Consider the following 27,898-nt stretch of genomic DNA (forward strand, 5'->3'; position numbering starts at 1 on the left):
CAATTGGAAATCCTCTTTATGTATAGTTTTCCTAGAAGAAACCTAACAAGGATTTTCCTGTTATGGTTCCTAGTTTGTCTATGGCTAACTCAGTGTGACTTACTAAAAGAGTCCTAAACATGATAATTGAGGACAGAGATGGAGAAAAGTTCAGAATTAATTACCCTACTGGAGATAACTTTTGAAAAGTGGGTGGCCATTAGACCATTCAGTTCTAATACTTAGTCTTAGAAACTTCTGACCTATGACTTTGAGAAACACTGCTTCCCATAAAAACAGCACTCTCTACCTAACCTCAGGAAGCTTGTTTTCCTTTCCTAGGACTGAGACTTGCACATTTAAGCAATTAAAACTTTGGATTAGTATGCTACTGATCTCTTCCTCTTGTGCTCATTAATTCTATCAAACGATTATCTGTCAGAATACAGTCAAAAGCAAGAGCCTAGTAAATAATTTGTTAACAATTATTCCTAATTGGTGCATATCCTGAAAATATTTTAACAACTATATTAGGTGGACTCTTTTCCAAAGCTAGATTTTAAGTAGTTATTTCATACTCTGGGCAAGAGGGTTAAGAAAGAGTTTTGTCTATAATGATTCCTAGATTATATCACCAGAAATGTTGAGTATCTGCCACAATAAGTGCAAAGTGTGCAAACTTCTGGATGCTAGTGACTTCTCCTTAGGTAGCTTTTCTCTAGCTACAGGGGACACCAGGATAGTTTGTGTTCCGAATTTCCTTTTAGAAGTTACTTCACACTCTGGGAATCAAACATAATACCTTAGTATTGGCATCTCCAAAGTCACAGTAGAGTCCTAGGCCTACTGCTCTGAATCAAGTGAAAGTCCTCTGTGAGTATTTGGTTCCATATTTATATAGCTGGGTGGCAAGAGGGGTTTTATACTGAATGAGAAATACTTGTTACAGCCTTCCTTGCCTTCTCCTCTGAGCCATGCTAGATAGCTGCACTGCCAGCACTAGCCTCTAGAGGAAACCTGGAGAACTGGGATTATATGGCCCAGCTTCTCTTCTGCAGGGGTCAGGGTAGGGTAGAACAGTTATGTGGATGAAGTCATCAGAGATGTTGAGGATTTTAAATATTTTTTATTCTTATAAAGGTGATGTGCATAAGGGCCACACTAAAGAGTACATTTCTTTTTGGATAATGTCACCCCTTCCCTTGCTTTCTCCCAGTGTGTTCCCCTCACCCCCATCCTCAACTATAAGTTGTATAGGTCATTTTCGACATAGTTTCCTCTAAGTATCATTGCTATATTCATTCACCCTTTGTCCTCCCTCTCTGTGCCCCATCCATTAACTTCCCAAAGACAGATAAACGAACAAAACAAACAAGAGCTGAGGACTTTTAAAACAAAACAGAAGAGCTGGCAAGTGCTTTCCTACTGTTTGTTTGACTGCTCTCCTGTCCCCTGCTTCATCTGGAGGGTGGAACAGCCTTCTCGTTGTGGCTTGATATCTCTCTTCATGCTGAAAATGCTGCTATTGACTGGCTTTTTATTAGCTTTTATTTCCCAGAAACAGGGTAGTGTTCAAGAACACAATGTCTAGAGCAAGTATCTTAGCCTGTTTGTATCTATTTTCTTATCCATGTAAAAACATTTAAGTCTCTTAGACCCATTTCTGACAAACAGAAAACGTCTTATGATGGTTATGGTTATGAGGAAAGTTAGAAACTGGTAGCCTCCTAGCAAGGGATGATATCATGATATCCCGTGGTTATCACAGTTCACTTCTAATACTACTCTTCAAAACATTGAATTTAGTAATTGTTTTTCTTTCCATCATCGCCAACAAGGACATCTAAATACATGTGACATCTAACTGATTCCTCTGCATTTCTCTGTCATACAGTCAAATCTGAGTTTGTGTCCTGGTCACTTACAGTCTCTGGACTTACACATGTTTGTTCTGCACCCAACCTTTGAATAAAACATTGTATGACTTGAGCAGATAAAAGCTGAATGGACATTGGCCAGTAGTGCCAAGACCTTCGTGAGTAGCTGCAGAAGCTGGATGTAATTCTTAGGGACCACCATTTATTTCAGAACCAACCACTGCCTACCACACACTCAATTTTAAAACATTCTTACAATTGTGAGTCAATCAGAATGACAGGTCACACCACTTATTTTCAGGCTGCCTTTTCTTTTTGATACTAGGGATCAAACCCAGGACATTGCATTTGCTAGGCAAGCACTTTGCCACTGAGCTACATCACAGCCCTTAGAGTACTTTTCAGGCTGTTTTATAGAATGACAACCTCATGAGGAAAAAACAAGTTTTCCAATGTCTATTTCCATACGCACATTGACATGACTGCTGTGAAATTGCAAATAATTAAATACTGAAAAATTGAACTGCACAATGAAATAATTGTAAGGTCCAATCCTGGGAGGTCTCCATGCAGATGCCCCCCCATCTGTTTAAGTCTGTGCCCAGTACCTGAGTTACCTAGGTAACTGGTACACCTGGAGGCAGTTACCACCTCCTTCTCTGAGATCACATCCAATCCACCTGGCCATATCTCCCACCTTTTCCTATATATATAAAACCTGTCTCAGTACAGTCCCCACTCTCTTTCCTTTTCTCTCTTATTCTCTCTTGCTCTTTTCTCTCCTTTTCCCTTCTTCCCCTGTTTCCCCATGCCTCCATCTTGTGTGGGCTGGAAGTTTGCTTTCCCCCCAGTAAACTCCTTTCTGCCTGAACTATGTGGCACATTTCATTTCTGGCAAACCTTATGTCTGGTGCCATGACTCAGATGGGGACAGAGTCAGGAGTCACTGGATCTCCTCCTCCCTCTGCTCTTTTGAGGGTTAATCTGCCTCCTTGACCACCCCTCTTTGGACCAAACTGCCAAGAGCCAGAGGAAACTCACTTCGGACTTCTCACCTTTACCATTGCTGGCTATGCATCCACCACACCATCTCCTCTCTAAGTCTGGTGAGTGACCCCTGTCTGCAGGTCCTCTGTCTGACCACTCCAGAGGGACCCCTTATACCTTTTTGGCCAGTCTGTTCTCATTTCAGGTATGCCTATATTGAGAATTTGACTCTATGTCCTTGCAGACCCAGACCCCCTGTCTATGTCTTTGTGAACCCCCATTTATGTCCTTATGGACTCCTGTGTCCTCACCAGATTACTTCATAAAGTCAGAATGCCTCATAGGCTAGAAAATTAGTCTCAATGGCCCAGTTTTTTGGCTTGTGCCTTCGAGAGTGCGATGCAGCCTGGGTTCCAGGAACGCTCCTCTAGGTTCCCTCTCAATGGCTAGCCATTCTGGGTTTGATCTACTCCATAAGCCAAAAGAAAAAGTGGGCAGTTTTGGAGAAATAACTGACAAATTTTTGTGGTCAGTTCCTAATAAGTTACAGCTCCTGCCTCATGAGACTTCTTCCAGGCTTCATTCAAGGCATCTACCATCAAGGGACAGCTGCTACTTGCCTTCTCCCAGAGGGGCCACATCTCCACCTTTTACCCCTAATGTTGACACCCCTTGCTAGCAGAAAGTAGCCAGAGAGGGTTGGCCCCCTTTTTCATAATTATTAAAAGGCCAAAATGTAAGGTCCACCCTCGGGAGGACTCCATGCAGATGCCCCCCACCTGTTTAAGTCTGGGCCCAGTACCTGAGTTACCTAGGTAACTAGCACACTTGGAGGCAGTTACCACCTCCTTCTGAGGTTATATCCAATCCACCTGGCCATATCTTCCACCTTTTCCTATATAATGCGTCACAATACAGTCCCAGCTCTTTCCTTTTCTCTCTTATTCTCTCTTGCTCTTTTTTCTCTTTTTCCCTTCTTCCTTCCCCTCTGTCTCCCCATGCCTCCATCTTGTGTGGGCTGGCAGTTTGCTTTCCACCCAATAAACTCTTTTCTGCCTGAACCATGTGACGGTTTCCTTTCTGGAAAACCTTACCATAATAATGGTTAGGTTATAGAAGAGAAGGTTGTTTACTGCACTAGAAGCTGATTTTACTTGTGGATATAATGTTATGGATATTTCTTAGGCTTTTTATTTTTTAGGAATCCTGGATTCTAACAAAACAAACAAACATGAAATTAATGGATACCTGCATTTCTCTATGAACTCTGTTCATTGATATCTGGTCACTATACATGATTGTCCCTCAAGGCTAATGCTCTACTTCTTTGTGCCACAGTGCCCCTTCCAATTTTCTGGGATTTAATTTGAGATAAGAGTCTCAGCGACATCCTATTCAGGCTGACTTTGGACCATTTTCATCAGATCTCAGCTTCCTGAGTAGCCGATATTACAAGCATGAGCCACTGGTGCCCACTGAGACATAGTCTTAGCATCAAGATTTTTGTATGAAATTGGGCAAATGTTAAGGATTCAGTAGAAGTCTATTGAAGATCTTTATGTCTTTAACAGTAATCTCAGAAGTTCAATACAAACTTTTGCTGCACTACTCTTCTTTCAGTCAGTGAAACCTGTCATCACCCTGGCCTCCAGCAGCTTCCAGCAAAATTCTGGGGCAAAATATTGACTATCTCTACCTTATTTTTGTCAAAGATTATGATAAATATATTTTGAGTATATTTCCAGGGAATCACCCACTTCCTCTTTGGCTGAATGGGCATTTTAAACCTTAATGATGCTGCTGAAAGCAGTCCTTGCTGTGGAGTCCTGGTCTTCACCATCAGCTGCAGGACTTATTACTCTGTCACCATTTACTGGTGGTTGAGTATGGACCGAAGCAAAAACTAAGGCTCCTTTTCAAGCTAATGGTTGTTGTCACTTAGAGTACTTGTTTTCTCATTTCAGAAAGTGGATGTCACCAGCAGGGCTGTGATGGAAATTATGACGAAAACAATTGAATACCTTCAACCCAATCCAGGTAAGGGGTTGTTTTATACCAAGAGAATACCTTCTAGATAATTGTTGGTTTCTCTTAAATAGACAGTTAAGATTTCATAGGAGTGAACCTCCTGTAGTACTTCAGCTTGGGGAAAGAGGCTTTCAGAAGCTCACAGTGAAATACCTGAAGGATCTGGTATTTTGTCCAACTGTGGTGCATTTAACCAACAGTGTGGGTAACACACAGGGTCAGGGAAGCTACCAACTCTTATCAGCTGACCTTTAACTTTCAAGAGGTGAGAGGTGGGTTTTTTTTATTTTTGGTGTTTTTTTTGTTTTTTAATTTTGCCAGTCCTGGGGCTTGAACTCAGGGCCTGAAAACTGTCCCTGGCTTCTTTTTGCCCAAGGCTAGCACTCTGCCACTTGAGCCACAGCGCCACTTCTGGCCTTTTCTATATATATGGTGCTGAGGAATCAAACCCAGGGCTTCATGTATAAGAGGCAAGAACTTTTGCCCCTAGGCCATATTCCCAGCCCCCAGATGAGATATTTTTTAGAAAAGAGGCAACAGTTCCCAGAACGTATGAAAAGTAGCAAAGTAAAGGTTTTGCAAACTCCTGAGGGTTTTTGTTCCTTTTAGATAAGAGAATCATCAACGACTCTTTCTTCAGTCACATCACAGATTGGTGTTTCTTCCTGTTAAGTTGTTATACTCTAGAGGATAAAAGAATTATAACACAAATAAAGATTTGTACATTATAAATAGAACCAGGTAGAAGTGGAGCTTTCTTTATAGGCCTCTGGTAAATCAGAGCATAACAGCCTATACCACAGGCTTGTGCAGCATATTTCCTCAAATTAGTTTCCAATCTGTAGGTACATAGTTTCTAATCTGTAGGTACAGGAACCTGAAGTAAAGTTCAATGTACTTAGATGAGATATACAAGCATTTGGAAAACTGCTTACTCTTTAGAACAACCTGGGGAAGCATGAAATTCCATATTTCTGGTGGTCCTTGAAAAGACAGATAAGTAGTTGAGACACCCTGGGCTTAGAAGCTGAGCCAGAATGTGAAAAGATAAGCAGAGGGGAAGTGGATGGAAAGAGGAAGCAGGGAGTGAGGCTGGCTGGGACTTTTGCCTCCTGATTCTGGCTGTAGCTTTTATTCACTTGTTACCTTATGAGATAGAGTTACAATTTTGGAGATGAAAAATCTGTGTGGGATAACCTTGTAGGTTGTGTTATTTATTTATTTTTACTTCTGAAAATATGATGTACTTTCATTCATAGCTGGGATACAATATGCAGCTGTAAATGAATAATCAGTGGCCATGATCACAGGTCAACAGGTAAAAATAAAGCAGGACCATTTAAACAGACGAGAAAAATTTTCAAAATCCTGCTGGCCTTCACTCTAGACAGAGACTGCCTACTTACTGTAAACCTGATAAGAAAGTTTTTGCCAGTCCTGGGGCTTTAACTCAGGGCCTGGGTACTGTCCCTGAGCTTTCTTTGCTCTAGGCTAATACTCTGTCACGAGCCACAGCGCCACTTTTTCTGTTTATGTGGTACTGAGGAATTGAACCCAGGGTTTCATGCATGCTAGGCAAGTACTAAGCCATATTCTCAGCCAGAAGTTTGCCTTTTAAGTACCTTACATGCTTACTATATATGAATACATAGCTGTTTGTAACATTCTTTGTTTGGGAATTTGAGATTTCAAAATACCCATGTCCTGCTAATTTAAGTGTACATGGTAGAGCTGAAGTTTGAAGTTACTGCGCAAGATTTTTTTCATGCTTTCATTTGTAATGTTTTGTTCCTTGTGATTGTTTTGGTTATAAATTATTAAAAGGAAAATAGATTAGCGATTATAGGAGGGAGGAAAATGTAGAAAAGAAATACAGTAATATATAGGCATGAACAATTTACTTGGCAACAGTCAAGTTTTCAAACTTATTAGTTAATTAGGTTAAGAATAGCAATAGCAAATATTTATTTCTTATCCAGAGTCGTCTTCATATGTTTGTATTCCACAGAGATGCAAAGAATTCTTCAATGCACATTTATTTCTTAGTATTTTAACAACAGTAATACATAAAGGTTTAAAAAGAAAACTGCTTCACCACAAGTAATTATTGGATAGGAGTAAGCAATTTTTCTGTTTCTATTTGCATAGATACCTGAAGTATCCTGTCATTCTGGAATTCACACATGAATTATGTTAATAATTCATTGTCATTGGGTTAAGTATAAATAATGTGAGGAGAAATATTGTTTTTACTGGGCATTAATGCGTTTTCAAATAGTAGTAGCTATTGTGTTACCTCATGATTAAAAGTAAAGCATTTTTTCTTAATATAAAAATAAAATACAGTGAAAAAAACATGTCATGGGAATAGATTATAAATTGATGTGAGCCCCCACTCCTAATTCAGTTTCACTCAAAGCTTCAGAATATAATCTTTTTGGAAATCTTTTGGGGTCTTTGCAAATGTAATTAATTGTGGGTCTTGAGATTAACTCACCCTGAGTTTAAGAGCGATCCCTAAATCTGATGACTTGTGTCATTATAAGAAGAGGCAGGATTCAAAGACACAGTAATACAACAGAGTGAGGAATGAACAGAGGTTTGATTTGTGCCATCAAAAGTCAGGAGACCCCAGCAGTCACCAAAGGCTGGAAAAGGCAAGGGAGATTTCTACTATAGAGCTTCTACAAGGAAACTGACCTTGCACACACCTTGCTTTCAGATTCGGCATCCTGATCTGTGAGAAAATAGATTCCGTTGTTGTTTCAATTTACCAAGTTCGAGATCAAAGAATTTTAGAACATTCCCAACCCCCATCTCCAAAAGGATGGAGCAAATATTAGAACCTAGGTGTGGCTGCCTCCTAATTCCACAGGCTTTCTGTTGTATGATCCTGTCTGAGACAGATTGGTTTAGCTGTGTTCTGGTATAAAAATGTATTTAAGAGTGTATATCATGGAAATTCAGACAGAAATAAATTGTGGGATTGATACTTACTTTTAAATTAATAAAGATTAGAGAAGGAAGACAGTAGGTAGATGTAAATTTTTAGGAATGACATTTTTATTAGATTACTGAATATGCTGACAAGTTGCCAATGTAATGATTATATGACTTTTGAAAATTAAAATAGACATCTGCTACCCAGGAGAACAATTAAAGTCATCACCAGGCCAGTTCAGATGGGTTCCAGGAAAACAATTGTTTATGAGCATGTCACATACATATAGAAATAAGTGTCACCACCCTCCCCCCCAAAGAGTGTAGAGTCAAACAGAATTTCATATAATCATCCTACAGGATTGAGGACCGTCTGTGGTTAGGTTTTTGAAAGATATAACTTAGGTTCTCCATGAATTTCTTGCACTGAGAGCAAACACGACAGAAAACTTGTAGAAGGTAGGTGGTTGAGAGATTGGGAGAGAAATAAAAGAAGGCCCAGCTGTCCTTGTGAATGGGACACAGAGGAATTTGGCCAATAGCCAAAGGCTCACTGTCCTTGGGCATAGTACAAAAAAAAGGTTCCCAAAGTTCATGCAGTTTGCTAATATTTTTGCCACTTAGCCTTACAGGGCCAGAACTGGGTTAGCCAGTCTAGTTAGAGTCAGGATGGGGATTGCTACCAAATAATACATTGATGTTGACAGGCCTGTAGAATCAGTGGCAATGAAGCTTTGGGGGTACATTTTACCATGTATTAGAGAATATTCTATGATGCTTGCTAATTTTTAGATTTAACAGTTTTCGAACTTACCAAAATTTCTGTGTTCTTAAAACTAAATTTCTAATGAAACAATGACCAAAGTGGTTTTGATTAACTCTAAGAATTCATTATCCCCTCCTCCAGAGTGGTGTTTTTAAAACATCATCAGGTTATCTAGCATACAATGCTCAGTGGGCTTTTCATGCTTTTACATTTTTACTTAAAGAGCCTCCTTTCCTGGTCAGCCTGACTGTTCTCCTCACTGTGCTAGGCTAACAGTTCTTTCAGGACCAGTGTAAAGATCTTCCTTGACTCCCCTCAGCTGCTTTCCAGTGGACGTATAGGTTGAAATCTCATAATGTGTGTTTTTTTTTCAAATTTTTATTCATAATGTGTTTTGTTTTGTTTCCCATCCCCTGCAAGATAAGGACTGTGTCTTTCTGTCTTAGTCACTGTTAGGTCCTCAGGCCTCAGCTCAGTTCCAGGCAGCCTACTGAGTAAATAAATTACAATGCACAGTTGACAGACAGGAATGTATCTAAACCTCTATAAACAGAGCAAGAAAAAAATCCTTTTCCTAAACTATCAGAACCTTTCATTCAACCAACATGTATCACATGTGTTCCGTTTTATGAAAAGACAATTTTTAGATGCTGTGGGGGAAAATAAGATCTGGCAATCTCTCTAGAACCACACAGGCAAACAGCGTAAGTTATACCTGCTCTGAGGAAAATGGCCCAGATGGCTTCACAGCTAATTCCTTCTGGAAATTCCAGCTCACTGATGAGGTGGAGAAGGGCAAATGGGGTCACAGGCCTGCAACTCAGCCTTGTGAAGCAGGATTTTCTGGAGTGTGAAACAGAGCTTAAATCTTAAGCTTATTTTTAACTGATACAAAAACAACAACAAAATTTTACATTTTGTAGGGAAACCAGGACATGTTGCAATGTTTTTATATGTTGTGAAATTTAATTTCCTCAGAATTTTCATTTCTTTATGGTGATGAGACTATTCAAAACTCTTTATTACTGCTTTTGGAAATATATAGTACATATGTGTTTATGTCACCTTCTCAGGTGCAACAAAGCACCAGAACTATTCATTCCTGTCTAATTATTGCTTGGTTTCCACTGATCAACTTTTCCTCATCCTTCCCCTAATCTTACCTTCCCTAGCTTCTGGCAAATATCAATCTGGTCCAAGCTTCCATAGGATCATAATCTTTGAAGTTACATGTAAATGAGATCAAATAGGACTCATTTTTCTGTGTCTGTAGTATAATCTGTGGCTCTACCTTATCTCATCACAAATGACAGATTTAATTCTTCTTTATAACTGAATAGAGTTCTCATGTGTATTTTGACTTTGTTTTCTTTAAGAGTTCATCCCTTGATGCCTGTTTCCCTTTCTTGGTGTTAGCAGTAGAGCTACAATGAAAGTGGGAGTGGAGAGATCTTTTCAATGTACTGATTTCATTTCCCTTGGATATGTACTCAGTATTGGGATTGCTTGGTCATATAGTAGTTTTATTTTTATATTTTTAGGGATCCTCTATTCTGTTTTCCTTTGGGGGAATGTTGTGTATCTTCTTACTGTTGAACAGTAAGAATTAAACCGTAGTCAGAATATATGGTATCAGATATATAATTTGCAGAATCTCTCCTATTCATTGTGTTTTCCTGAATAGCTGTTGTAATTTACATTTCTACCTGCAGTATGTGTAGATTTCCTACTTAGATAAGAAATAACCTGGGTAGTACTCTTCAGAAATGCTTCTCAGTTACTGAGCCTGATTTCTAAAGTCTAAAACAAAAATCACCATTAGATTGTATGTACACATCCTTAAATCATATTGCACTTTGTTTAGGACTTAGTACTTACCTAGATGTATGCAACAGATAGCACTTTAGCATGTATTTCTCATTGATAATATGTAGTGACTCAAGGAATGGCCTAATTTATGTGGGTGAAATCTTAGAAGTTCATTAAATCTGAAACAAGGCTCTCTATTCTGTCAGCTATGGGTATGGGATTCCTTTGCCTTGACAATAATAAATACTAAGTAAGCCAAAAGATTCATATGATACTGAAGATTTTGGAAGTTAAAGACTATAAAGGGATGAGAAAAAGAGATGAAGATTTTCTGGCTTGCATAAATAGTTAATTATAGTATTTGGTCATGTTACTCTCAGCCCAAATACTGATATTTATGTAATGCCTCGCTCTGAGGTGATAGAGCTCTTTCTTGCCCTGGAGTGGGAATCAGCAGGGAGGTATTTTAAGACATGGTGGTGTGGTATAGTCAGCGGCTCGAAAAACTTGTGATATGAGAGAGCAACCATCTCCCAGCTCAGGTCAGGGTGTTGCAGGGTGCTAGTATGGATCTTACAGCATACTCTGGGAAGCATACATGAAACAGCGTGTGCAATTTGAGGAATATACAACTCTTGGTGCACTAACATATAACTCCCTGGATTGCTGTTTCATTCCTTGTAGAATTTTTGATACACACAGATTGATTTATTTTGTGAAACCCAATGCCTATTTTGTACTTTCCCCCTTCTTTTGGTGTTATGTCCAAGGGGTCACTGCCTTATCGAGATCAGGAAGCTTTTCCTGTGTTTTCTTCTGAGGGTTAACAGTTTTAATTTTTACATTTGATTTGAATGAAGTTGATTTTGTATACACTGTTAGGAAAGGGCATAGATTCTTGTGTGTGTGTGTGTGTGTGTGTGTGTGTGTGTATGTATGCACATGCATGTGTCTGCATAGTGTGTGTGTATCTATATGAATTTTTCTCAGTACCACTTGTCAAGAAAAATGTCCTTCCCCTGAGTACCTTTGTACCTTGCCAAAAATACAGAGAAGGCTCTGTATTTATTCCATTGGTCTGTACATCTCTCTTTAGGCGGGACCTTTACTAAATAATTAGGTCTTGGGAGTAACACCCACAGAAAGGATTAAAAATAGTTCTTTCAGGATTGTATTGGTTCTGTGAGAGTGGATTTCGATGAATAAGGAAGCCAGTCTCCTTCCTGCTTTTTTAATTCCTAGCTTATATGCATGTACCCTCTGAACCTGGCAGTCTCCTTTTCTACCTTAGTATCACTTTGTGACGCAGCTGGGGGACACTAGCTAGTGTTCCCATGCTAGCTATGCTGTCTGGACTTCCAGCTAACAGAACCATGAGTGAAATAAATACTGTTACATGGGAATGCAATCATGAGAAACAGAAGCCATATTTTGAGAGGTTGAATTGGGAATCTTTATTAGAGAGCCTGTGACTGCAGGTGCACTCCTGTCCCAAAGACCTGTAGCCCAGAATGCTATTAGCACCAAGCTTTTAAAGGCAAAATCCAAATGTTTGAATTGGGGACCTAGAGCCAACAAAAGCAAACCATCTAGGGGAATGACCAGGGGTGAGCATTCTTTGGAGCAAAACTTTCCTGGGGCTAAACAGTGTGATGCATCCGCAATTCAAAGAAGGGCCTGTTTTACCTCTTAGGCTTTTCCAAGCTGGGTGAAAAGCCTCCCCAACCCATCAGATGCCAGGATGGCATTAAGGAGAAGACTTTGTTACTTAGACCCAGTATCCCAATTTCAATACACTTATTTATAAATTTCTCAGTATATGGAATTTTGTTTTTTAAAAAAGACAAAATGTATTAAGACACATCTCATTTTTGTTACTGTGGCTCTGTAGTAAATTTTGAAATCACAAAGAATGATCCCACTATACCTTTGTTCTTTTCCAAAGTGTTTTTTGCTATTTGTGGTCCTTTACAGACCATATGAATTTTAGGGTGAACTTTTTTTTCTGTTTATGCAAAAATAATTAATAGTTTGGTAGTTATTACTTTAAATCTTTAAATTACTTTGGATGGTTTTAACATCTGAATAATATTAAGTCTTACCAGTAAATAAACATAGGGTGTATTTTTATTAATGTCTTCAGTTTCACCAGTGTTTTATAGTTTTGTTTTTTTTCACATCCTTGGTTAGTTCTTAAGTATCTTACCCCTTTTTGATGGCATTATAGATAGAAAAGCTTTCAGGTTTTCACTGATTATATGATTACCATGGGGTTTCCTTGTATGGCTTCCATCAAATAGTTTTCTTCTACTACTTGGTTGAGGGATTTTTTTTTTAATCTTGAAAAGTGGTCAAGTTTGTCTAGTATGTTTTCTGCACCAGTTGAGATGCTCGTGTTTGGATTCTCAGCTTAATTTTACAAATATTATATATTACATTGCTCAGTGTTCGTATGCTGAACCATATTTGCATTCTAGGGATAAGTTCAATTTCATATATGCAATCCTAATTATGCTGTGAATTTACTTTGCTAGTATTTTTTTGAGAATTTTTACACCTACTTTTCATAAAACGTAATTTACTCAAGTATTCTTGAATTTGTCTGGTTTTCTTATCAGGATGATGATACCTTCATAAAAAGAGTCTAGAAATGATCTGTTCTCTTTGGTATTTTGCAAAAGCTTGAAAAGTATTGGTGTTAATTCTTTGAATATTTGATATAATTCATCAGTGAAGGCTATCAAATCTAGTTTTCTACATGGGGAGAAGTTTTAGTTACTCATTAAGTCTTCTTATAGGCTATACATCTGATCATATTGTCGATGTTATCTTTTTTGTTTGTTTGTTTGTTTGTTTTTGCCAGTCCTGGGCTTGGACTCAGGGCCTGAGCACTGTCCCTGGCTTCTTTTTTTGCTCAAGGCTAACTAGCACTCTGCCACTTGAACCACAGCGCCACTTCTGGCTGTTTTCTTTTTTTTTTTTTTTTCAAATTTTTATTATCAAACTGATGTACAGAGAGGTTACAGTTTCATACGTTAGGCATTGGATATATTTCTGGCACTGTTTGTTACCTTGTCCCTCATACCCCCCTACCTCCTCCCCCTTTCCTTCCCCCCCCCTAAGGTTTTCAGTTCACTTACACCAAACAGTTTTGCAAGTATTGCTTTTGTAGTTGTTTGTCTTTTTTTACCCTGTGTCTCTCAATTTTGGTATTCCCTTTCAATTTCCTACTTCTAATACCAGTATACACGGTTTCCAATATACTCTGATAAGATTACAGAGATAGTGTAGGCATAACCTCAGGAAAGTGATACAATAACATCATCAATAATAGAAGCTACAGATACACATGGGACATTGAAAGTAGTTACAACTGTGATATAACAATCGTTTCCATAACAAGGAGTTCATTTCACTTAGCATCATCTTATGTGATCATAAGGGTATAGCTATTGGGCTCTTGTGATCCTCTGCTGTGGCTTGCCTAAACCTGTGCTAATTATTCCCAATAAGGGAGACCATAGAGTCCATATTTCTTTGGGTCTGGCTCACTTCACTTAGTATAATTTTTTACAAGTCCTTCTATTTCCTTACAAATGGGGCAATGTCATTCTTTCTGATAGAGGCATAAAATTCCATTGTGTATATGTACCACATTTTCCTGATCCATTCGTCTACTGAGGGGCATCTGGATTGGTTCCAGATTCTAGCTATGACAAATTGTGCTGCGATGAACATTGTTACGCTGGTGGCATTACTGTGATTTTGTTTGTGGTCTTTTGGATAGATATCCTATGTGGTGCTGAGGAATCTAACCCAGGGCTTCATGTATATGAGGCAAGCACTCTTGCCACTAGGCCATATCCCCAGCCCTCGATGTTATCTTTTGACAGGTAATAAGGAAGTAATTTGTAACTATTAGTGGCCATCTTAATGAAAGGCCATTGGTAATAATTTTCTCTAGCTAAGTATCAAAGAGATTAAAAAGCTATCAGTTTTAGTGTCCACTTTGATTCCACATGTCATCACCTTTTGTGATTGCATTTTGAACTGTAGCCTATGCTATTCCCTTCATAGCGTCACCTTTACATTAAGTAGCAGGATGGTATAAGAGATTCTTCACTAGAGAATGCAATTCTAATTTTCTGTCTTGAAAATGATGCTTATTTACAATGTTTCTAATATTTATAAATTAATGAGCTATGAGGAAATTTGACAACTTTTTATGTAAGAAAGGAGAAAAAGTTACCTTTTGGTTTTGTTTTTTTAAAATTTATTTATTGTTAAAGTGATGCACAGAGGGGTTGCAGTTTCATATGTAAGGCAGTATGTATATTTCTTATCCAAATTGTTACCTCCTCCCTCATTTTTACCTTTTTTGTTTTTGAGATATCCATTTGATCCTTTTTGTGTGTTTGCCAGTCTTGGTGCTTGAATTCAGGGCCCTAGTACTGTCCCTGAACTTCTTTTGCTCAGGGTTAGCATTCTACCACTTGAGCCACAGTACCGCTTCTAGCTTTTTCTGTTTATGTGGTACTGAGGAATCGGACCTAGGGCTTCATGCATGCTAGGCAAACACTGTACCACTAAGTCACATTCCCAGCCCCACTTGATCCTTTTTAAGAAATAAGAAACCTTACTGGGGCTGGGAATATGGCCTAGTGGCAAGAGTGCTTGCCTTCTACACATGAAGCTCTCGGTTCGATTCCCCAGCACCACATATATGGAAAACGGCCAGAAGGGGCGCTGTGGCTCAGGTGGCAGAGTGCTAGCCTTGAGCGGGAAGAAGCCAGGGAAGGTGCTCAGGCCCCGAGTCCAAGGCCCAGGACTGGCAAAAAAAAAAAAAACACCTTACTGTTACACAGACCTGTCATGGAAACCATATCATTAGAAAATTATGTGGCTGATATGCATATATATGTATATAGACATACATACATAAATACATACATTCTTGTGAAAAGTTCTTAGGAGAGATTAAAAATAATAGTTAAAATCTTTTAATTGTAATTATAAGATAAGGACCTGAGGTTTTGATCTGAAAATTGGCTTGTAAAGGAATGAGTTTCTTTGATTTTGAAACTTTATAATTAATTTCCTCACATTGGAATAGATATGCCTAATCATTTGCAAATTATATATTCCATGGTCTTGTCTGGTGATCATATCTCAGAGGACTCTAAGACAAACATCTGAGATATTTAGATATGAAAGGCATTAGAGACATGAGCTAAGTCAGTTTTCCTACTCTGAGTGAAGAAGCAGAGGAAGAAGGGTGAGTCATTTCCCCATGGTCACACAGGTAGATAGGCCCCCATACATCCAACACACAGGGTAGCACTCATTCTATATCCTGAGACAACCCTTGATCATCCCTTGAGTTTAGATTATTTAACAAATGTATTATAATTCATTGATGACAACTCCTAGTTTGTCCTAGGTCTAGACAGATATCATAAAATAAGCCAGTATATAATACTGAGAAGAAACACACTTATGATTAAAATTTTGTTCAGCTTCTTGTTACATTCCCTTGGGCAAATGACATTTTTTTTTTCTGTGCTTCATTTTCCTTATCTGTAATATGAAGAAATAAAACCTGGCATGTATGTTCTTACAAGGATGAAATAGGTATGTGTGAGCCCCAAATAGTTGCTACTTCTGAATGATAGCTATAAATTGAAAGTATTCCTGCTATTCAGTTTTTCAAAGGTATTTTAGGGATCTTTCTACTTTTTTTTGGTAGGTAGTTGGATTTATGAGTTTTAGTACCAAGCCTTTAGCATTTGTCCTGCTAAAGATTTCTGTTCTCTTGAGCTATAAAGTTTGGCTTCTTAAGGTGGGTAGAGGTAATAAAAGAATTAAGTCTCTAAAAGCAGTTTCCACAAAAACTTGTTTTATGTCTTTGGTCTTCTCTGATTGATGCTAAATCTATCAAATTCCTCCTTAATATTCAGGCCATAAAGCTGTGACTCTGGGATACTCTGATCACTGCTCCATCTTAAAAGTGTCAGACTACTCATCAACCGAAGCTAAGAACAGGGTTAGATTGTCTCCCTCCCTGTTATGACAGTATGACAGGCAGATGTCTGGTCCATATGCTTTCTTACTTGAATTTTCACAGTTGAAGAGGGAAATAAACTACTCTTGAGAGCACAGTATACCAGCATAAAGGAGATTTTATTCTCAATCTATAAATGGTCTCTTCCAAAGCACTTTTGTATCATAATCATTTGTCATAGAAAGGAAGGAGAGGCAAAGGAGGGAAGAATCACTCCTCCTTCCTGTCTCATCCAGCAAATGAAGGTTCATCTTTACCATCCTCGTCTCCCTTCACCTTCTTCCTGGATTTGTGCTATTAGACCTCTCCATCCCATCTTCTTGTTCCATGAAGAGTTTTGATTTCCAGAACTACAGAAATCCTCCTTATTATAGATCTTGATTTTTAATTATGAAACTAAAGAGAGAGAATGAGAGAGGGGGTGGGGGAGAGGGGGAAAGGGAGGGGGGGAGAAGGAGAGAGGAGGGTAGAATCTCCTATTTGTTCCTTGGAAAGAGAAACTATAGCATCATGGTATTGGGACCAAGCTTCCTTAGGACTGCTTTCGCCTTGTCTCAGAACCTTTAGAGAAAATAAACTTCATGGATTTTCAGACAAATGTCAAATACAATTTTCATGAGTGTGCTGCATCCCTATTTTAGGAACATGAAGGACAGAAATGCTAGCATACAAGTACCTGTTCAGAGATCATTAGGATCATTGTATTTAACAGTGAGAAATCTCAGTCTTCTGCAAATAGGCATGGTTTGTTCTTCTCTGTACTTCTGTGTTTGTTTGAACTATTTCATTAAGCAAAATAGTATAATTCTTAGTCATCACAGATGAAAATTAGAGTACAATGTAACTCCCTATAAACTGGTAGATTAACCACTAAAGGCTTAGCAGGTATCACTCTGACAGATAAACTTTTGTAGTGTTTGCCAGCTTCTGTGTTCAGTGTTGCATGTTTGTCTTCCATTTGTCAGGGTAATATCACTAAAGGTAGACTTGGAAAATGATGCTGACAGTTTGATCCTGCAAGCACTGCTGGCTGAGCGCAGAACACCTCCATATGAAATGCCATGAATGAATTGCTCTCAGTTAGGTTGGCCATGAAAAAGGAAGTAGTAAATGTTCAGGGAATACCTATAGATGAAAGCCAGGAGACTTTAGTTGTTTCCATTTCTGTGACAAATCCCTTAGAGGAAACAGTTTAAGAGAGGGAAGATTTCTTATGGCTTACAATTTCAGATATTTCAGTTCATGGTCACTTGTCTCCATTGTTTGGGAGTAAGACAGAGCAACAATGTGGAGATATGTGGCACAGCAAAGTTGCTCACCTTCACCTGGGCAAGAAGTAGGGAAGGAGAGAGAGAGGGAGGGAGGGAGAGAAGGAAAGACACACACACACAGACACACACACACACAGACACAGACACACACACACACACACAGACACACACACACACAGACACAGACACACACACACACACACACACACACACACACACACACACACACACACACACACACACACACACACACACACACACAACGGATCTCTGGAGAAACCCAAGTCAAGATAATAACCCCCAACCAAGGACCCTCCCTCAGTGACCTGCTTTATTCAGTTAGACTCTTTCCACTTGTTAAAGTTTCCAGAACCTCTTAAAATAGCTCTTGCTCAGCTTGGCACAAAGCCTTTTACTACATAAGCTTTTAATAGTGAGCTTTCTCTTCTTTATGATAATTTCCAGCTGTATATTTACTTATTGATACCATTTGTTTTGAGGAATGAGGGTTGAATTCAGGGCCTCTTGCATGCTAGACCAGCATGGCTTCCAATTGAGCAACACTCCCAGTTACTGATCTCATGTTTATGTGCTTATGGAAATAAAATTCTTCCTCAATGTAACGATATCACTAAGGACACAGAAAAGAATGAGATATTATATTTCAAAGTTTTTTTTAAAAAATGTATTTATTGTCAAAATGATATACAGATGAGTTACAGTTTCATATGTAAGGCAGTGAGTACATTTCTTATCAAACTTGTTACCTCCTCCCCAAAGTTTTTTTTAAGCAATCTTATCTCAGAAGAATAACCTGAAGAAAATGGGAAACCTGAAGAAAATAGAAACTTCAGAAATCCATGTGAAATGAAAATTATTTAGTGCATGCTTTTTCTCATAACTATAAGCACCTAGATAGTTCATAAAAAATTGATTCAGAGTTTTAAAACTCAATTAGATGAGAAGACAATATAGGGAGCTGAAAATTAATCAAAATTCAAGTGCCTTCCTAGGAGCTTAAAATGTGATCTTAGCTTAATCTACCATGACAAAACACCAGAGACAGGTGACTTAAATACAAGAAGTTAAACTTCTCAGAGTTCTTGATGCTGAGGAATCAAGATGAAGATAATGGTCGGTTTGGTTTTTAGAGGGGTATCTTCCTAGGTTTCGAGCAGTTGCCTTCTTACCATGTCTTCTCTCAGCCTTTTCCTGGGGAATGTGTGTGAAGAGAGATTTTTCTTCTTCTTACAGACCACCAGTCCTATTGTATTAGAACATTAACCTTGTGACTTAATTTAACCTTAGTCACTTCCTAAATGTCCTATTTCCAAATATATTTATACCGAGGATTAGAGCTCCAATATATAAAATTAAATAAAATTCAGTCCTTGGCACCCTTACCTTTTTGAATTCACAACTACCAATTCTATTCCTTTTCCCTAAGCAAGGACTAAATAATAGAAAATTACCAAGTCCAGGAAGAGGCTATACAGACGTGTTTAGAGAAGAGTAAAGATAAAGAGCCATAGCAGGAAGGGTATGCCCAAGAGACAAGAGGCATATAGGAGAATATCATTATCATTAGCATTTGAGTTCCTACCCTGAATGATACAGAGACACACATTGAAGGGATCTAAGGAGAGAGATGGCTTACAATTAATGGAACCATTCTGTTATAAGGAGAATATGGAGAACAAGAATAGAAGCAGAGAGAGAAGTAGGAACATCTGTCAATTACCCAGATGAAATACGATGGTAGCTCAGACCTCAGCCTATCACATGTGGAAGGGAAAGCAGGCAAGGCAACAGACTGGCCTCTTCCCCACAAGCCCAGGAGACCACTGTGTTGGCATGGTTAGATTTTATCAGCACCTCCAGCTCCATTTCAGAGCATGAGAGGAAGTGATGATGCTTTTGAATAGGGAAGCCTCTTCTGAGGGTTAGGAAAAGAAAAGATATATACAAAAAATGTGTAAAACATTAAAATTTTAAATTATGTGATTCCACTCACAAGGAGGAAGAGCAAGCACACACTATAACCCTGAGTACCTCTGCTTCTGTCAATCATGCCAGCATAACCAATAACACCTTAACCTCCCAAATCTTGCACTATTTGCTTTGCACCATTTTCCCATTGGTTCATGGATCATTGAGGGAATGGACCCTGAGAAGTGCAGTTCCCTGCCCTTTCAGGGAATTCATGAAGCAGTCCAGCATACATAATCACCAAAATGAGCCCAGAAGGGGCAAGGAGCCCTCCCCTTGTCAGATGTCCTTCTGTCATGTTGACTCTTGTGTTGCTTTTCTGTAAACACCAGTAACCACCTTTTGAATGACCTTGTTTTCAAGAATACAGAGCTAGCAAGATTTATAGCCTGGATTTTTACCCATGCCTACAGGAGCTCAGAACTAGTGTTTAATTGTATGCTGCTTTAAGTGAAAGGCAAGACTCTATAATGGTTTGTTTTTCTACTTGTTGGTTTGGGCTTAGAAATAAAAATTTAAACAAAGACTTAGAGATACCAGATGTTCAGCCTTTCTAACTAGGTGCCGCACTGGATAGCTAGGCAGCCTTAGGGGAGATTGAGCAGTGACTCACATGGACATGGCTTTTAGGTCAGAGGAAAATAGCTCAGGCAGGGCTAGCAGAGAAGCAGTATTACTCAGGGCACAGCTTGGACTTCCCTGTGACTGTTGGCTGTGCCCAGAATAGGAAAGCTTGTCAGGGATGTTTTACACTATGCGTTCAGGGTTGGGGGTTGGTGAAGATTGAGGCTTGGCTGTTCTCATTCGTGTCTCTTATAAGATAGCATAGGTTTTTAGATCAAGAAGCAAACTGCCGTGTTCTGCTGAGGACAAAAACAGTGGGAACTCTCTCTTTTGGGGACTAGGTCAGCCTTTTATGATCCTCCTATTTCCATTGCTTGTTTTTCACTTCCAGAAATCTCCTGATGTAGACTCGTTGGTACCTTTCCTTTGATGGTTTTGACTCTGTTGCACCTGTCAATCCATAGTAACGTTTCTCTTCCTGGCCACTTGTCTTTATGCTGATGAACATATGCTTTAGTCAGACTTTGATTGAAAAGACCCTGAGGTTACAGCAGTGGCCAGATTGCCAAGACTAGATGTTGTTTGTTTACTTTAGCAACTAGATGAGGGTTAAAAATAACCATTTCTTCAAAGAGTAAAACAAAATGGAAATGTTTTGAATTTGGTGTATTTTTAATAGTGAAAATAACTTAAGATTAAAAAAATAGTTTTTAAAGTATTTTACAAAGAATATAAGAGCTGGAACCATTCTCCTATTTCTGGGTCCCCAAAACATTTTCAAAACCCATTTAGCTGTCTTTGTGGCTTTTGCTTTCAATCTTGAAACATGTTCACTTGAACCTGCTTCATTTTCTAGTTTCAAATATTTTCTGTTTAGTTTTGAGTTTTGAAAGACAAGAACTATCCTGTTTTTCCCATTCTTTTGCACAGTCTCATTTTTCTCATGCTATTTAGAGCATAATTTCTGTTCGACTAGTGTTTTAGTGTTATCTCCTTGTAAGCTTTCTATAAAGTAGAGATGTGTAGAATGATATAAACATATTTTTCCTTTCTTGCATGCCTTTCTGTGCTGGAGCCAGCCAGCAGTGAAAGGGAATCCTGATTGAGAGGGCGAGGATTAAAGAAAAAGAAAAATACAAGACAAGAGAAAAAAGACAAGAGACAAAAGATGGGGTTTGGGAGGTCTGCAGCTCATGACTGTAACTCAAGATTGCAGCCATGTTTATTCTTAACTTCCAGCTTATATGCAGTTTGAAAACCAGGAAATAGCATAGGGTTAAAATTCCAGAACACAAAATGGCTGGGAGTTAGCAGTATCCGATGGAAGCTAAGACAGGATGAGGTTGGTTAACATAAGAATGGACTCTGGCAGACATAGTAAAGCATTTCCGATTTTCCATAAGCCATGTCCTTGCACATCCTTGAAAACATAGCCAGAGGTCAGGAAGAATTTAACTGCTGCTTGGCTCCCAACATTTCTGTGCTTGCTGGAGTAATTTTGTCTTGATTTTCAATTTTTGAATTATTTTACTAATTATTTCACTAATTATTTACTTTCACTAATTATTTCCCAAGCCTTTTGCCACAGGTAGGTGTTTCCTTTCCATACAGTCACACATCACATGTTCATCATCTGAGACTTCTTAGTTTATATTTTCATTTTAGTAAAATGCATCTTCCATTAGGTTGAAAAAACAAAAAGAAAAATGAGACCTTCCTTTTGTATGTTTGATCTTTCTCCTCAGTGATAGTTTGAATATATCTCTTAGTTTTCTCTAAGAAATTTGGAGTCAACTCACTCCATTTTTTTTTTTTTTTTTTTGGCCAGTCCTGGGGCTTGGACTCAGGGCCTGAGCACTGTCCCTGGCTTCTTTTTGCTCAAGGCTAGCACTCTGCCACTTGAGCCACAGCACCACTTCTGGCCCTTTTTTGTATAGGCAGTGCTGGGGAATTGAACCCAGGGCTTCATGTATAGGAGGCAAGCACTCGTGCCACTAGGCCGTATTCCCTACTCACTTCGTTTTTAAGACTAAATTTCGTGTTGCTCCTGCTTTTCTCATGTTCAGTGACTCATGCTGCTTTGTCTATAAACTGTCTTTTTCTTTCTGAAAGGTTTTCAGAACTTCTCCTTGTCCTCTTTGTCCTGAAATGTCATCCTGGTGGCCCTCGCCATGGACTGTGTATTCACTGTTCAGGGGAACTTTTTACTGTGGAAACATATCAGTTCTGGGAAATTTTCTTGCACTTATAATTGTGTCTTCTATTTCTATGATTCTTTCTTTTTGAAACTTCTTTTGTTCAACTATTTACTATCCTGAACGATCATGATTTTATTATGATTCCTTTTATATAATGTCATATCTATATTGATTTATTTCTTTGTTTATTGATTTATTTCTTTGTTTTTGTTTGGGAGCTTTTTGTGTTTTTTTATTTTACTACATTTTTGAGATTGGACTCATCATCTTTTCTGACTTTAAAATTTTTATAGCTCATTTAAACTTATATGTTTTAATTTCTAAGACCTCTTTACTGTTTTTCTTGTGGATAAAATATCTGACACCTGAGAATAGTAATAATACTAGTTATTTCCCCCTCCGTGAATTTTTTTTTTGTTTCCCAAATTACTTTTTTTGTCTATCATGTTTCTTTTAAGGTCTTTTCCCCTCAAATCTGGTGACAGTAGCTGCCTTTGTATTAGTCGTAGACAAGAAGCTCTGTAGAGATTAGTGAGTCTTATTACCTACAGTGGCTGCCTTTAGGGTAGTCAGCCTGGGATTGTCGCATTGTGTACTTCCAGCTTCCAATGTCTCTAGCTCTCATCTCTAGCAATATTTGTCTTCTCCAGAGAAGACTTTTGAAGCACCCTGCCCACTGGATATAAACCTTGCTTCCAGTTTCTGGGGAACATGGGATGCAATATTAGCTTTTCATTACTCTAATGAAATACTGGACATAGGCCACTGGGTAAAACAAAGGCAGGTTTATTGAGCTTACTGTTAATTAGGTGTGTTCCATTGGCCCACCTGACCTGTAGTGAGGTGAGTGGATGGTAGCCCATCATGGTAGGAGTAGCATATAGAAGCAAATACAGAAGCAAATGGTCTTATCCAAAACCAGAGCAAGATGACTGGACAGATTAGGAATAGAAAAACTGTGGGGAGAAAAAAGTTAGCTGGAAAGGAGTCCAGTTCCCTTAGAAGAGAGGGATTTCAGTCTCTAGAATCACATACAACTTGTGAAGCAGTCAAGGCTAAGATCACATTATAGAAGAATGTCTTCTGTTTATATTTTCTAGCATTTCCTTCAGTTTCCTAAAGTACTGCTTTAGAAACTCATTTTGAAATTTTGTTAATTTTTTTTGGTTTGTTTGCCAGTCCTGGGATTTGAACTCAGGGCCTGAGCACTCTCCCTGGCTTCTTTTTGCTCAAAGCTAGCACTCTACTACTTGAGCTACAGTGCCACTTCTGACTTTTTCTATGTGGTGCTAAGGAATCGAACCCAGGGCTTCATGTATGTGAGGCAAGCACTTTACCACTAGGCCATATGCCCTTAGGTTAACTTTTATAGATGATAATTTAGTGATCTGATAATTCTCAAGAACACAAGTTTTTCCAGCCCCAGGATTCTTAATAAAAATTTAATGAGTTCATAAGTGACTTTAAAAACTAATCACTTTATACATGTGGATTCATGGCATTTTAGATCACTTGAAGAAAAGAATAAATTAATTTCTATTAGTTTATAAGTTATAGCTTTCTCCCTCCTCCTGAAGATGTATAATGTGTTCAAGATGTTCTATAATTAGTAAATGAATAATGTTCCTCATTTTCAATAGCTTGCAAAATGAGGAATTTGAAAATCAACCATAATGTATTAAACTGTTTTGAACTGCTTTCCAAAAAACAGTTCTTAACAGAAGATCTAAGATCTAAGCACAAATCAATACCTATCTTTCATCAAAGGAATTCATCTTTAGAATGCAAAATGTTGAAAACAGGATTTAAGAGGATTAACTACTACATGGGTTCCATTTATCTTTGGTTTCCATTTATCTTCTTTTCCTTCTACTCTTCCAGTACCTGTATCTCTTATTATCATTTTTTTTTTTTTTTTTGGCCAGTCCTGGGCCTTGGACTCTGGGCCTGAGCACTGTCCCTGGCTTCTTCCCGCTCAAGGCTAGCACTCTGCCACTTGAGCCACAGTGCCGCTTCTGGCCGTTTTCTGTATATGTGGTGCTGGGGAATCGAACCCAGGGCCTCGTGTATCCGAGGCAGGCACTCTTGCCACTAGGCTATATCCCCAGCCCCTCTTATTATCAATTTTTGATTAAAATATATTTCTCTTTTACTTGTGTGGTTATTACCTTCTCCTCACATTCACAGTGGATATTTGCCATTGCAGTATTTATCTAATGTGTCTGTCTAACTCTTTATTTGCCTGAGCACCATGAGGGCAAGCACTGGGTCTTTCCTGAATCTTAGAATGGAGAGCTGCAGAAAAGATTGTGCACTCCTACTCTGACCATAGTATCCTTCCCCCCCACACATGGGTGATTGTATACGGCAGCTTTAATTTTTAAAGTTTAATGTGTGATACATTTTTCTGTGAAAAACTGGAGAAAATAAAATAAGTCTTGTATTTTTATGGTCACCACCAACCTGGCATGTGTAAGTAGGCCATCTAAATTCTGTGTACTGTGTGGTTCTAAATTCAGGGACACTTCTCCCTTAGGAAGTATGGAAGTGAGTCCTTTATATACTGACATTGTCCTTTCTCCGGGACTTTCTGCATTCTGCTATCATGGTACTTAGTATTTAGTATATATACTTCTCCACTTCACTCTTACTGCTTTTTATCTTAATGCTAGATACCTCCTGCACTGCTTTTTTTTGCCTAGAATTGCTTTGGCTATTCTAGGTCTTTTGCTGTTCCATATGAATTTATGGGTTGCTTTCTCTATTTCAGTGAAGAATGTAGCTGGGATCTTGATGGGGATTGCATTGAATTTGTATAACAATTTAGTAATATGGCCATTTTCACTATATTGATTCTGCCTACCCATGAGCATGGGAGGTCTTTCCATCTCCTTGTGTCCTCTTTGATTTCCCTTTTTAGATTTTTATAGTTCTCATTAAATAGATCCTTCATGTCTTTGGTTAGGTTGATCCCTAGGTAATTTATTCTTTTTTTTTTAGCTATTGTAAATGGTATTATTTCCATAGTTTCCTTTTCTGCTTGTACATTGCTGGTGTACAGAAAAGCTGCTGACTTTTGTGGATTGATTTTGTATCTGCTACTTTGCCAAAATGGTTTATTAGGGGTAGGAGTTTGGGGACTGAGTTTTTTGATACAAGATCATGTCATCTGCCAATAGGGATAGTTTAATTTCTTCTTTGCCGATGTGGATCCCTTTGATGTCCTCCTCTTGCCTTATTGCTATGACTAGGGATTCCAACATTATGTTGAAAAGAAGTGGGGAGAGTGGGCATCCTTGTCTTGTTCCTGAGTTTAGCGGGAATGATTTAAGTTTCTCCCCATTTCATACGATATTAGCAGTTGGTCTGTTGTATATGGCTTTCATTATTTTGAGGAATGTTCCATCTATTCCTGTTCTCTCCAGAGCTTTTAATAAGTATGGATGTTGTATTTTGTCAAAGGCTTTTTGGGCATCGACTGAGATAACAATGTGATTCTTGATTTTAGTTCTGTTTATGTGGTGATTTACATTAATAGATTTACAGATGTTGAACCATCCTTGTGTCTGTGGGATGAAGCCTACTTGGTCATGATGTATAATTTTCTTGATCAGTTTCTGGATCCTGTTAGCTATATTTTATTGAGGAGCTTTGTGTCTGTGTTCATTAGTGATATTGGTCTGTAGTTCTCTTTTATTGTTGTGTCTTTGCCTGGTTTGGGGATAAGTATAATATTATCTTCATAGAATGAGTTTGGGATTTCTCCCTCTGTTTCTATTTCATGGAAGAGTTTGAGGAGTATTGGTATTAGCTCCTCACTAAAGGTTTTCTAGAATTCATTGGTGAATCCATCTGGGCCTGGGCTTTTCTCTGTTGGGAGGCTCTTGATTACCCCCTGTATCTCGCTGTAAGTTATTGGTTTATTTAGTTGATTTATTTCTTCTTGGTTCAGTTTGGGCAGTTTATACTTCTCTAAGAATTGATCCATTTCTGTAAAATTATTGTTATTTAGTGAGTAGAGGTTCTGGAAATAGTTCCTTATGATTGTTTGAATATCGTGTGCATTTGTTGTAATTTTTCCGGTGGAGTCCTTGATTTTACATATATGAGTCTCTTCTCTTCTTTTTTTTGTAAGTCTTGCGAGGGGTCTGTCAATTTTATTTATTTTCTCAAAGAACCAGCTTTTAGTTTTATTTATTTGTTAAATGCTCTTTCTATTTTCAATCAGATTTACCTCTTCTTTAATCTTTGTGATCTCTCTCCTCCTAGTCATTTTAGATTTGATTATTTCTTGTTTCTCCAGATGTTTTAGTTTCATCGTGAGGTTATTCACCTGCTCTGCTTCCATTCTTTTAATGTGAGTGCTGAGGGCAATGATCTTGCCCCTCAGAACTGCCTTAGCTGTATCCCATAGGTTTCTTTGTGATGTATTTTCGTTGTCGTTGTGGCTTATGAATTCATTAATTTCATCCTTAATTTGGTCTGTGACCCAAGTGTTAGACCCAAGTGAGGGGTTTAGTCTCCAAGTATTTGTATAGCCTCTGTGGTATCCTTTGTTATTGAGGGTTACCTTGATTCCACTGTGGTCAGACATAATACATGGGATGATGTCAATACTTTTGTATTTGCTGAGGTACTTTGTGTGGGCTATGACGTGATCTATTTTGGAGTATGATCCATGGGCCGCTGAGAAGAATGTGTATTGGGTCTCTGTAGGGTGAAAGACTCTGTACAGATCTATCGGATCCATTTGGGATATGGTGTTACTTAGGTCTTCAGCTTCCTTGCTAATCTTCTGGGTATTTGATCTGTCTCTTGGAGAGAGTGGGGTATTAAAGTCTCCCACTATGATTGTGTTTGGGTCTATCTTGTTCTGTAGTTCTGTGAGAATTTGCTTGACATATGTAGGGTCTCTTTTGTTCGATGAGTATAAATTTATCACTGTGATGTTTTGATTCTGGATTTTTCCTTGTATTAAAAAGTAGTGCCCTTCTTTGTCTTTTTGAGTTGATTTTAATGAGAAGTCCAGCTTGACTGAAATCAGGATGGCTACTCCTGCCGTTTTGGTAGGTGTGTTTGCTTGGAGGATCTTGCTCCCTCCTTTTATTCGGAGCCTGTTTTTGTCCCTTGCTGTGAGGTGGGCCTCTTGAAGACAACAGATAGCAACTTTTTGTTTATGAATCCACTCTGTCAGTCTGCTCCTCTTTATCGGAGAGTTTATACTGTTTATATTCAAAGAGATCATGGATAAGAGTTTTTTTTTCCCTTTCATTTTCCTGTTAGGCTGTTTTTCCTCTCCCTTTTTTCTTGTCTTTATTGAGCTGCTCTTCCTGTTGGGCTCTGGCTGTTGTAGTTTCTTTCTGTTTCTGTCTGGGGGGTCCTGTACATTTTCTGTTGGGTGGGGTTCCTCTCTTAGAATTTGCTGTAGG

General features: G+C 38.5%; 1 protein-coding gene across 2 annotated transcripts in view; it reads left to right on the forward strand.

Moving 5' to 3' along the window:
- Positions 1–27,898, forward strand: part of Sh3gl2 (SH3 domain containing GRB2 like 2, endophilin A1) — a 191,737-nt gene that overhangs the window by 149,613 nt on the left and 14,226 nt on the right. For both annotated transcript variants that reach the window (XM_048355583.1, XM_048355662.1), the window contains exon 3: positions 4,808–4,880. In XM_048355583.1, coding sequence (XP_048211540.1) covers positions 4,808–4,880 — 73 coding nt within the window. The remainder of the gene's footprint in view (positions 1–4,807; positions 4,881–27,898) is intronic.

This window comes from Perognathus longimembris, chromosome 1 (assembly GCF_023159225.1).
Source record: "Perognathus longimembris pacificus isolate PPM17 chromosome 1, ASM2315922v1, whole genome shotgun sequence".
NCBI lineage: Eukaryota > Metazoa > Chordata > Mammalia > Rodentia > Heteromyidae > Perognathus > Perognathus longimembris.